The 13,599-nt window shown below is 36.7% G+C and overlaps 1 protein-coding gene across 3 annotated transcripts in view; it reads right to left on the bottom strand.

Moving 5' to 3' along the window:
* The window catches only part of BICC1 (BicC family RNA binding protein 1), a 249,144-nt gene that overhangs the window by 31,624 nt on the left and 203,921 nt on the right, over positions 1–13,599 (bottom strand). For all 3 annotated transcript variants that reach the window (XM_019731836.2, XM_019731837.2, XM_019731835.2), the window contains exons 4-9: positions 7,538–7,617; positions 5,601–5,759; positions 4,266–4,319; positions 3,248–3,442; positions 2,771–3,022; positions 638–769 (exon numbers count right to left, since the gene is read on the bottom strand). In XM_019731836.2, coding sequence (XP_019587395.2) covers positions 638–769; positions 2,771–3,022; positions 3,248–3,442; positions 4,266–4,319; positions 5,601–5,759; positions 7,538–7,617 — 872 coding nt within the window. The remainder of the gene's footprint in view (positions 1–637; positions 770–2,770; positions 3,023–3,247; positions 3,443–4,265; positions 4,320–5,600; positions 5,760–7,537; positions 7,618–13,599) is intronic.

Genomic DNA, 13,599 nt, shown 5'->3' with positions numbered 1-13,599 from the left:
CATTCCTCTTTCCTCAAATTCTCACTAGCACTTAATATCATCAGTTATCCCATTAAACTGTTACAATATATGTAAATACTGAAATTTTGCAACACCTTAGGGGAGAGGTCCCAACCAGGCTGAACTGGGTATAATTCATTACTAAAAGTATTCATTAATAAAGAGAATGGACACCTATTCGTTACATTTCCAGTGCTAGCACAGTGGCTGCCAAATAATACGTAAACTAAATATTTTTTGAATTGTACTGGATATGTACATATACACATATAACACGTTTGTCTTATCAACTCTCTGGTAGCTTAATAATCAGATGCAAATTGATAAAAAATGTTTTCTCTTTCCTTCATATATATATATATATATATATATATATATATATAATTTTTTCTATATATATAGAAAAATAATGGTCACTAAAAATGGACTCCAAACTCAACACACATATAAAGAAAATGATGATCAATAATGAATGTTGTTACAAATTTATACTTGTATAAAACAGCTAAATATAATACATAATGACATATGCTATATAGGATATTTACTTCCTTGAGTATGCAAATACACACTTATATACAAATAAAACAGAATGTGATATGATACATGGTTCTCCGGGTCCAAACTCTGAACCAACCTTGCTCGGCTGTTTTGGCTTTGGTTTAATACTAATGAAGACATCAAGCTGTTCCATCAACTGAGCAATGAATTGTGGATCAACTTCAATTTCTTCCTTCATATCAAACATCAACACAAGAGGAAGACAACCCTAGGAAATGCCACAATAAAAAGTGTAGGAGTGTCATTCATTTAAGCATCCAATAATTTAACATGCCTACAAATAATGCAGTATTTTACAGATCTAAAGAGTAAACCAAAGTATTAAAGCTAAACTATATATCTACACATAGCTCAGAGGGCTGGTGGCAGAAACCATTTTTTGGGTGACAAAATTATGTGTCTTAAGTTTCTATTTTTGGCCCTGAATTTTTTACTCATTCTGCACCTGGGAAAATTCCTCTATCCTCTGACTTCAGTTTTGTGAGTGATGGCAGAAACGAGATTTGCAACCATATCCAGGGTACTCATCTTATGCCCTCCTCAAAGACTGAATGGTGGCTCTTATTGTCTCCTGAATGAAATCTAAACCTGTATGAGCACTTAAAGATCTTCACATTTTCGCCTGGCTTTGCTTGTGCAATCACAGGTCTCTATGTCTGTCCCTTCTTCCAGACTAGACCAGCCTCTTGACTGTCTTTTAAACAGATTCTGTTTATCAGCATCTTAACTCATCAAAAGACTTCTTCACCAACCCAAGTGCTACTTCTCTTCTGATGCAGCTCAAACCTTACCTCCTTTCTGCAGAGTTTAGTGTGGTTTTTTTTTTCTGATGCTTTCTTCCTGACCCCTAATCTACTGAGTATAAGAACCACATCACACACATTTTTTGATGCACAGGATACTCAGTGTTAGCCTATTGACAGATGGGTTTTGTACATAAGTATCAGGAGAAGTTATCATGAAACATACTAGAGTTAAAATGAAATTACTATGTTCCATTTTTCTTGTGGATAAAAGTCATTTCTGTAAGAACATGGCTATAGAAAGGTGATGGTATTTAAAATATAGGTTAAAGCCTTTTAATTCATCCCTCTGTCCCTCACTTCTTTTAATATTGTACAATAATATCTCTCATGCCCACCTATATTTTTGGCAGGTATGGTTAAAATACGTATATGACTTCATAACTGTGAAGAATGCTTGAAAAAGTTCACTGAATTCAAAATAATACCTAAAGAACTTGAAGAGCAGAAAAAATATGAATAAGCATAATAATGCTCAGATATGAATATGCCATCTGATTAGTAGTATATTAAAAATAGCCTGATAAAGTGAACTTGACTTAAAAAAATCATTCACAAAATAGATTTCCTAAAGTTATATATGATACGCCTTATTAATTATAACAAGTTCTCTTCTGTCAGAGGAATGGAGTCAACAATGCAAACTTGGATTTTGTAAACGTTTCTCAAAAGCGAATTCTGCAAGTTAATAATAGTGATGGTCATACCTGGAGCTTACTGATTCAAATGTCACTAAAGGTCACGTTCTGAACAGGAGAATACAATGATGTTTTTAATAAAAATATTTGTGAGTCCACATTATGTCAATCCATTTTGTAACTATGTATCAACCTACACACTGGGTTTTTAAATGAATATAGGAAGAAGTATTTCAAATTATAAACTGGAAGTAGTACTGAATTATATAATTCTGCTATTTTTCTTCAATGCATGACACTCGAATTCATGGCTTAAACAGCATTTTTTAAATTATGTCAGAGATTTATGAAATGTTCAAATGTTTTATGCTACCAAAATTTACGTCTTTGAGGGTAATATTTAAAAGGTATTTTTACTTTTCTGTTTAAACTGACTTTCTTCATTAAATGAAAACTGAAAACTAATATATCTTATGAAAATAATCACCTTCCACAAAATACAGTCAATTATTTCATTTGAACCACTTTGTTTGGTCTAAGTTTAAAAGTAATAATAATAAAATAATAATAATCCTGCAAGGAAATTATTCACCTATGTAATGAAATTAGGCCTGTTGAGGCACTATCTACCTTATTCCTTTATTTCCTTATTTGACCAGGCTTCCAAAGTGATTTCATAAATACGTTAGTATGATATGTGCAGCAATATACACTGTGCCCAAAGAGATAAAAAAAAAAAAATTATAACACTAATTTCACTAAACCTACCATGAGATATTGCCTTGCAAGACAGACAGACTCAATGGTGCCCTGGAGGTAGACGGTGGATTTCTTTTGTGGGTTACTGGGATCAGGAAAGTGGATCTGAGCACCCGTTCTCTGCATGATATGTTTGATGTTGCTTCCATTTCGACCCATCATAAAGAGATGATGTTGAGCTGCGATATCTAGTTGCGTGCTCACGGGAATAGCAGATGCCAAGCTCCCGGCAAGATGTTCCAACAGCATGGCAGTTCCTTCCTAGGAGAAAAGGGTGGGAGAGAAATAATCCTATAAAATAACTGTCCACGCACAGGGAAAGAGTCCAGTGCACTTCTAACAACTATGGAAAAATACAACACATTCTATAAGCCAGAATGTAATACAAGGGAAAATTCTGGCAAACAGATTAGTGGAAAATCCTTTAAAAAGAAAACGTGAATGATTTGTGCATGTACGATGTTTGAAATTATCTCAATCTCTTACCTTCACAGCACTAGTGTTATTCTGAGACCCTCGTACTATCACAGTAGCACCATACATTCGGGAACGCTGTTTAAAGGACACCGAAATGTTGTATGTTTGTGATATGTGCTGGATGGAGGGGGAATTAGGATCGGGAACTGGCTGAAGAATTCCAGCGATCGGTAACTCAAACATCAGCACCAAAGGAAGCAGCTCCTAAAATGACATTATGAGAACCCAAAGCAGATAGTTACATCATTATCCATTTAGAAATATGTATAATTCATTCATTCTTTACTAAGGATGGCATTTTAAAACATAAATTGCTTTGATTATAAACATAAGCTTCGGTAGAATATATAAAGTTTCTTAAATGACAGGATCCTTTTATGAAACCTCAAAGTTTGTAACTGTAACTACCTGTGGCATTTTCCTCAGGCTTTTCTTTTTTTTTAGTTTCAAGTGTACAAAACAATGTAATAGACATTTACTCCCTTCACAAAGTAATAACCCCCCTTCCCCAAGCTACTATCCCTCTGACATCGTATATAGCTGTTACAATTCAATTGACTTTATTCCCTATGCTGTACTCCACATCCCGTGACTATATGTATATTAAATTATAGTTGACATTCGATACTATTTAGCTTCAGGTGTACAGTGCAGTGATCAGGCATCTACACTGTCCATGAAGTGGTCTCTCTAATATGACAAGTGCCCATCTGACACCCTACAACATCTTGACAACAACTGTCTTTCGTATCCCCGTGGCAATATTGTAGCTACTAATTTGTACTTTCTAATCCCTTCACCTTCTGCCCCATCCTCTTTTTGATCATTTCAAAATCACCAGAGAAACTGAGTCAGGCAAAATCCAGAAAGTCTTTAAGACACATTTTTAATGTCTTAAACCGACTTTTGTCACTATTTCCTTCATAATGGACGTGACTGTTATAAATTGATGAATTATGATTTTTAACGCCCTGTAATGAAAATGTTGCTGACAATGACTTACGGTACTAAAGTAATAAATAGTTACCCGAATTCTAACTCGGGCAGATTCTACTCCTGCCGGTTGTCCTGCTATAGATACCTGCAAAAATAAGGAAATACAGAGTTAAATTTCTTTTAATTGAACCCACATCTGCTTTTCCAGTTATCTACATCTTTGCTACTCAAAGTGTCCTCCAGGAAGAGACAGCATGGGCACTATCTGTAAGCTTGTTAAAAATGAAGGATCTCAGGCAGCAACCCAGACCTGCTTAATCAAAAATTGCACTTTAATGAGCTCCTCAGGTAATTTGTGTCAATTGATCTCCATTATCCCCTGGAAGTCCTGAAACCTCACAGCCCCAGTGAGTTATCCTGCCTCCTTTATAATTTCATTTGTTCACTGCATTTTTCTCCCTTTTGTTTAAACTCCTTGCAGACTAGATGCATATCGATACAATGATACTGCTGAATGAACTACATGGGAGCTGGTTGGTAAAAAATTGTTCCTCTAACACCCACCCCCAGCCCTCTGCTGGGACCCCTTGGACTTTCCCAGGATCCATCAACTAAAGAATTAATCTTGGCATGAGGGTCAGAATGTGGGGCTCCAGGACAGTGGTCTCGAGCATGTGCCTATGCCACACTAGTTATCAAATATTGTAAACACTGCCCTTGCTTTTTACCATGACCTTTGATCCAGTTCTTTGTGAATGTGTCCCACTATCACATTAGTCCCCATAGAGAACAGACTATTTTATTTATCTTTGTGGCCGACAGCTTCTAGTATTGTGATTAGCTGAGAGAGAAAAAAACTTCCAAATAACACAAATAATATCTGTTCTTCAAGTACTGAAAATGTTTTCATGTGGATAGGTGAGTTGATTTGTTTCCAACCATAAGAACTGGGAAAAATGTGTATGAACTAAAGAGAGACATAATTCAGTCAATGTGAGGAACAGGGCACTCATGGACTGCCCCTCAGAAGGTGACGTGGTACCGCCTGGAGGACCACTCGTGGGATGCTGCAGACAGAATCCCACAAGTGTTGCTCGGCCTAGGCAAGCGTTCAGGTCCTTTCCTAGTTCATACGTTCTCTGAGCCTTTCCTTAGGAACTTCATTTTACGTGGCCATCACTTCCTCTCTTCTCTTCTACCAACCACTGAGAGATCAAGAGTTTCGGGCCCACCTACAACTCTTTTCTTCAAAAAACCAGAGCACTTTCAATCTTCTTGTGGCAGGGGGGAGGGTCATACAATCTATATACTACATGCCGTCTCCATGATTACTTTTTTTGCACTCATCTCCCCAAAAAAGCTGTGCATACAGCAAAACTAATTCTGTAATTTGTCCCATAAAAGTTCATGTGAAAAGACTCAGCACCTGGTTGCTTTTTTCTGCTTGGTTATTCCTGTTGGAATCTGGAAAGTGGATGTGGCATCCTGTTTCTTCCATCACTTTTTTAATATTGTTGCCACCTTTGCCGATTACATGAGAATGTTCTGTATGTGAAACATCCATCTTCAAGGTGACCCGATTGCTCTAGGTGGAAATAATGTATTATTTCTTGAGGCATGAAAAAGGAAGGAACCACTCCCTAAAGCACTTTCCCGATAGGGAATAACATTAACAAAAAGTGAGCCAGTGGGAGACTACAGATTTTTAAATAAGATCTTAATCTACAGATGTTCCATTTCTATCTATTTCTCTTTGGATATTTAAAAAAAAAGAAATATTTTCAGACAAATTTGTCAGAAGAAATACAAAGATATACTCTTTACTAAGATAATTTTTTGGAAACTAGCCTTTAAATAAAATAAGCTACAATTACAAATAAATTACTCATTTTTTTCTTTAATAGACATTATTCATGAAACATTTAATTCAAATAACTAAAAACAGATGAAAACACAATTCTAAGACTGACTATATATACATGCTAGTAGAACTGCAGAAGTAAGATGATAGAAAACTAGAAATAAAAATAAATCTCAAAACTGAATAAAGAAGTATTTACAAGTGTTTTCACAATTGCTATATTATGGTATGTCAAACTTTACAAAGTAGATCTATTATTCTTGCTGATAGGAAGAAGAATGAGGAAGAGATCACAAAGTACAGATTTCTAACAGTAAAATGGCTTAAGTAAACCAATACAAAGTATGAAATTAGTTATAGCAAAGCAAAATGTAAAATTCCAAGACAATGGATAACTATGGTCATACAAGGATAATTGTATTTAATTTGGAGAAGTTTAGTGTTATAAAATTATAACCACGAAATCTTTCTCTTTACAAGATTGATACTGAAATTCTTCAGTCCTTAGAAAGTAAAATTAAAAAGTCAAAAGACAACAAGGTATTAAAAATATCAGTAGTTTTACATCTTCTGAATTCTTAAATTTTAAACATATCCATTACATAGTTAGATTTTTAAACTCAGTTCTTTTAGTTTAACATTTCAAAAACAGGAAAAAGACATTCTTTTCTGGAAAAAAAATTCTGAAATATTTAATAATTCTTAAAAATAAGAATTATTAGGCAAATAATTCTTTAAAATAAGACAAAAACAAAAAAGAATGAGAAAAGATTTTTTTAAAAATGGAGGAAGAGGTCAAAAACCATTTCCATGACATACCAGGTGACAAAACATAGTGGTGAAAAACCAGAGAGCCTGAATTTAAATCCCACCTCCCCATTTGTCAGCTACTGGATCCTGGGGAAAATCCCTAATATCTCTGTGTTGAGTAAGGTATGAGGATTAAACAAATTAATATTTGTGAAACGCTTAGCAAAGTGCCTGGCACATAGTAAGTGGTTTAACGTATTTATTAAAGTAGATTCTCACAGATGAGTACACATTTTTAGGTATTTAAATTTCCCTATTATCTCTCTATACATACTTGCAGAGCGAGAAAATGTACAAGAGAACGTGTCAGATTTCATGCCATCCCACATACAGAGCCATACAGAAGATAACTTTGGTTTTCTATTGGCATCATAAAAGCAAATATGCTAATTATTATAATCTTTATTACTTACGTGCCCTATACTAATCAGGCTCACTGTCTATTTCTGAAGATGGCATGTAAATACACATATATGTAAATGATACAATATTATTCGATTACCCAGCATGAGAGAACCCATTTAGATTTTAAATAGAACTTTACATCCATTGAAGCATCACAGGTGCTTATTTTAAAACCCACCATTACTTTCTCCTGGTTTTTCTTCTCCAAATGGTTCTTTCAGAACAGCATGAAGTAGCCCTTGCAGAGACAAGGTTCTGACATCTGAGTGTCCTTAACATTCACTTACTTTTGTGTCTAAGACAGACATGATCATTTCCTTGGCTTCCTTAACATCTTCTTTCTTTCCAGAAACCTTAATATGGGGATCTATAAGAAATCAAACACAAAGTGTGCACGTGAAACCCCCAAACTCTGTTTTAAAAACTGATGTCACAATATAAGAAAAGAGATTCCATAATGAATTCAATATTTGATTCATTCTGTGTTATTATTGTAATAAAGACAGGAATATGAAAAATACGTAAACTGCATTCATCCGTGGCATCGTTCCTCTGAAAACTGGTTAAATCATTTAATTTTAAATTTAATTTCAAAATAAGTATATCATATAATTATTTTTATTGGTTTTTGAATATGTAAACTTTTCGTTTTTTAAAAATGCCTACAAATGTATAGTTTTATATTTTCTCCAATCGATTGCAAAGAAGAAAACATCTCTGTATCACTGTACTAACAGTAGATCTGATTTTAAACCTTAGATAGTTAAGACCTTCACCACCTCTCACCCAGACTATTGTAATCACTTCTTCAAATCCTGTCTCTCTCTTGTGGGTGGCCCTCTATAATCTGACTCTTACATTACGACAACTAACAAGGTCTTTTTTAAAATTAATTTTTCAATTACAATTGACATACAATATTATATTGGTTTTAGGTGTACAACATAGTAATTAGACATTTATATACCTTATGAAGTCAGTAAGTCTAGTACCCATAGCCCACAATTTTTTAAACAGGTGAGGGGTCTATACGTTCAATTTATTATTTGATCTCTTGCTATATTCTAGGCACTGTTCTAATGCTTTAAGCGCATTAACTCAATCTACTCCACAGTTTTCTTGGTGAGGTTGTTTACAGAGGAAACTAAGGTACAGAGCAGTTTGGTAACTTGCCCCAGAAAACCACTCAGAGGCTTGTTCACTCTAATCCAATGTCTTCCAACACTGGATCCACACTTTCAACTATGTGATTAACTTAATTTATAAGATAGAATTATAGGTCAAGTTTAATAGAAAAAAAACCCTTAGTCTTCATTAAGGAATATTTAATATTTATGTAAAATTAGTATTAAGTGATTAATATATGTCATGTCTATTGTTTATTACTGCCATGGAATTTGATGTAGAAAATCATTCATTCATTCAGCAAATAGTTTTTGAACCTCTACTATGTACCAAGGCACTGTTTTAAGGGCTGGGAGATTTGTCAGGGAAGAAAAAAGACTCCTGTCCACATGGAGTTTACAGTCTTGCGCAGGGAGACAAATGTGAATCAAATAAATAACCTAATATATTAGAACATAACTGTTATGAAAGAAAAGAGGACAAAAGGACCAGGAGTACCAGCTATGGGAAGGGGTTAGGGGCTTTAGGCCTTACTGAGAAAGGCTTAAAGGAGGTGAGGCAGCTGGAATCTTCCAGTGGAGGCAAAGTGAAAGCCAAAGCTCCAGGGTGGGGATGTGCCTCTGCAGTTCATTCCTTAATCAGGTTTTCACATCTCCCCAGCAAGCTACATGTTCTGTTACCATATAGGTCAGCCTGACCGAGTGTAAGACCATTCTGGGGTAAGCCAAAAGTTGTATGCCACTCACTTTAGTGGTAAAGCTGCATAACAGAGATAATTTACGATTGATTGTCATCACCATCATCACAATGATTACTAATGACAATCTTACTGACTGCCTTCTTTGCTGAGTCCTTCATACACTGTACATCACCCCAGGTCGGCCACAGAGTCAGCAAATGTTTGCTGAGCACCTCTCACTATTAACAAGCAGTTCTGCTGAGTCCTAAACCATTAATTGTCTAGGGTAAGAAGTTGGTCACCTGGTGAGGATTTTATCAAGTTACATATGTTTCCCTCATATTGGGTTTCACCCATCCCCATCTCACAGTCCATTTGAAAAATCAATGTTCTGACGAACATATTTGTAAGGTGCAATCGAACAATTGAAAAAGAGAGAGAGAGAGAGAGAGAGAGAGAGAGAGAGAGAGAGAGAGAGAGAGAGGTGAGGGGGTGGAGAGAGGGAGGGAAAGGGGGAGGGAGGGAGCAAGAGAAGAAGAGGAATAAGAAGAAGGAGAGAGAGAGAGAGAGAGAAATGAAAGAAGAATGGGGAGGAGGAAACCATTCTCTAAAGCCACCCTCTCTGGGGACAAGGATGGAGCAATAGCTTCAAAGTTCAGGAATGCATCTGACCTCCTGGGGCAACATCCCAGCAGCTGTGCTTAATATGAGTCAGTGCCACCACTTCCAGCCCCCCTCCTTCTCCCTCTCCCCAGACTGTCTCCAGGTGACTGCTCTTGGCCTTGGGCACTTCTCCTTATTTTGTTCTTTAATCCCCCCTCAGACATTAACCCTGTCAAAGGGACATCTGAGGATCAAAGACTTGAAGAGTGGTTGAGACTTTCTAAAATGTCTAAGTGTCATCAGGTATTATAAGGCAAGGGGCCTAAAAGCAGGGCAAAATGAATGTCCAACAAGCTGGGAGAGCCTCCACTGTAAGGCGTTAGGGTGTCTTGTTCACACTGCTTGCTCCTTAAGGCCTCCTAACAGGGAGGACTTTTCTCTGTAAGTCTTTCGCCAGCTTTAGCACACTTATGTAAACCAACAAACCATTTTCTTCAATAATTCTTATTAAATCCATTACAACTGCTCTAGGCAATATTTACATAAAGAGCTGTCCTACATTCAAAATTTTGGTCTCAACTCTCTTCAGCTATAGTTTGAATTACTGTAGGCTGACGTGGTGTTAATCTCTACTGAACATGCACTCTCCTGCACAGGATTGGAACCTGGATCTAACCTGTACAGGATCAAAACATGCCTGCATCAGACTTCTAGCACTAGCTACTATAGGTTCCTGGGTCTCCAGGGCCCAGTAATCAGCATTTTGTTGGTTTCCCAAGTAATTTTTACATCACATATAGACAGAGCTTATTAAACCACATAGTACACATATAACTGTAGTCTCTTATGTATGGATCAAGTATATACAACATAAAATGCCTCTACAGGAAAAATAGTGCATTTTCTCACAAAATAAATTAACAGTAAGTATCGAGTGGTATGCTAATCTGAAAACCTATTACTTTACAGGCTGGATAATCACATTAAAATTCCTAGGCATCTGTAGAGGGACAGGAAACCTCAGACCCAATTTAAGATAGAATTTGCTTTTCCACCATCTCAGCATAAATAGAACAATAAAGAAAACAGAAAGGAAAAGCCTCAATAGAAAACACATTTTATTTCAAAGTGAAAGAGCACCATCTAGTGACCCAAAATTTAAATTATAAATGGACGCAAATAGAGACACACCCACGACATACAGTCACCAACATGTAACAACGAACTGTCTCTAGGACCCCAATCGGCACTTGTTTGGGAAATGGTTTTTAAAATAATCAAGTCTCACAAGTACAGAGAAAAACAAACATGACAAAACTCTGGTTTAGATCACTAGTTGGCTAGAAAGATTGTATTTTCACCCCCTCTTTTGCCCTCGTTTAAAGGATATGAGCTCCAGATTGAACTTCATGTGCTCATTCCAAATCCTGAAATACAGTTCTCTGCTTTCTGAGTGCTACAGTGTACAGTTCAAGCTTGTCCATGTGCTCAGGTTACATCCAGACCAATTCTGAAAATACTTGATGGAGAAAAGAAACACCCAAGTATTAACCATAAACATAAAAACAAGGAAAATGCCCGCTATGAAGATTGTTGGAAGGTGGTAGAGAAATAGAGAATAAGTGTATATAGTTTCTCCCCCCAAACTAACTGCTTTGAAAGACAATTCCAATTTGGGCATGAAAGTTCTGAGAGACATTTGCTCTAAAAATAATACTCATTGATTTATAATCAACCCTCACACTCCCTAAATACAGTGATTGTCTTAGTTTTGTAACTTTCACAGGGCAAAACAAGTAGCAGATACTCAATAAACTGTTGTTGAATGGATTGATGGCTCCCCTGTTTGGGGAAAAGGCTAAGGAGATGGGAATCTGTGAGAAGAGCCTAAACCTCATATCCAAGGTGACCCCATGTACTGCACTTCCCAAAACAGTTTTGACTTCAAATATTCTGATCTTAGTACTGTTGTAAAAATACAGAGAATTGTCAGATATTCAACCAGTATTTCAGATTCCTGTCCCACCAATCTGCTCACAACTCTCCGGTGTCATCCTATGGAAGAGAAGATGACCAGATGATAACCCAACCTTCAATAAGTCATGTGAAGCTCTATGGACATGGGTATGAAACTGGTACTTTATATGTGTATATTGAGCACACAGATCTTTATGACTTCCATATATTCATAAGGACTTGATAAGGCAACAATTGTTTTCATAAGAACACATGCTAAAAATCTTATCTTCAGTAAAAATAAATGCTTGAAAGAGTTGGGATGATTACATGACCTTAAGTGAAATTTAGTTCTATCTTTACAAGATGATCTCTTGGTACCCTGGTTTCTGCTCTCTCGTTTTCCGTCCTTGGAAACATCTCCATTCCTGGAAACATTAGTGAATGTTTTATTGCTTTTTCCTTCTCTCCTCAAGCTTATGCCTCCTTCCCCTCTCATTCCTGTCCCACGGCAAAATCTATAGAAAATACTCATGTCAGCCATTTCATGGTGTTTATTATGCTACAGAAAGTGATGTGCTATTGACATATGATGAATTTAAGCCATCAGTGTTTCACCAGTGATCTGTTTGTAGCTACTTTCCTGAATCCATGACTGATTGCTGTGAAAGGAAAGATTCAACCCCCAAAATTCAAAGTAATGCTTTCGTTCTCAGCATGTTCTCTTGGAGAAAGAAAACAACAGAAAATTCCTTGTTTGACTTAACCCCACTCTTCCCACCCACAATGCCCCCGAATAAAAGATATCTTATTCGAGTTGCACTTTTGTTTATGGGGATAAGTTCTACATCACAACGTGAAATCAGGAAGGCTTTGGTACGTTTTATGTATGCAAACAAAACTGTCAAACTGGCCTTAAATCCGTAAGAAGAGACCAGGGACAGAACTCACTTTCTCCTGCCTGGGCGCTCTTTTCACTTTTATTTCAAGTTCCTCCTGAGTCGTAGACTTTAAAACTGTCTAACCAAGAAGGACATGGATGGGGCCTGGGCAGGGTCCATCAACACTCCTGGGAATGGTCAGTGTTAACAGGCAGAGAAGCATCTCGAACCTCCTCTGAAATTCCCTGCGTCCACAGTTGACAAGTAGTTCCACGGCAGAAATGGCCAAATTTTTTAGATAAGGAAGACTGTGGCTCTAGGGTAAGGATTCTGTCACACAGCCAATATGCATCAAGTCTCAGAAAAAGCCCCAGACATGTCCAGGTCACTGGTTGACTTGGATCACACAGGGATAGGCTAGGAAAAGCCCGCCACAAATTGTGTTAAATTTTAACAACTTTGACTCTGCAACAGGCTACAGATTCCCTTCATGTTGTGGGAAAAATATGCAGATTCCACAGTCATGATAATAAGTTCTGAATCCCAATTAAGCCATAAAGAAGCTTTGTTACTGTGGAAAAGTCTCTGAATCTCTGGAGTACAGTTTCCTCAAAAAAGAAAAAAAAAATGAGGGAGTTTGGTCCCATCATTGTTATACTTATAAATCTAAAATTCTTTAATGTAAAGAAGTACTATGAGGTTCTTAAATAAAACTAACGTCATAAGCAACTTTATTTTCAATTTTTTGATATCTCACAATAAGTAGCTCACCAAAAGTATCACAATCTAAAATGTTGCCAAGAACTTAAGCTGCAGGCAGTAAACACAAATGGGTCTGAAATAGCAATCTGCTTCTGAGCTGAGGAAAATTAGCCTCTGAAACCTGGTGATGGATCCATAACTGGCTTCAGAGATGGCAGCTTGGGCTTTCCTTTTGTTTCATATGCTCTACAAATGTGTAATTCTGTATCAAAGTAGATGAAATCCAGTGTTCACCCCACTGGCATTTCCTGAATAATGTGCTTGCAGGCCCAAAACAAATGCAGTGATGGCCCAAAGGGAGATTGCATTCTACATCAAACCCTATTTGAGCCATGTCACAGTT

Source organism: Rhinolophus sinicus, linkage group LG07 (assembly GCF_036562045.2).
Source record: "Rhinolophus sinicus isolate RSC01 linkage group LG07, ASM3656204v1, whole genome shotgun sequence".
Lineage (NCBI taxonomy): Eukaryota > Metazoa > Chordata > Mammalia > Chiroptera > Rhinolophidae > Rhinolophus > Rhinolophus sinicus.
Note: the sequence above shows the minus strand (reverse complement) of the source record. Positions and strands in the feature narration are given on the sequence as shown.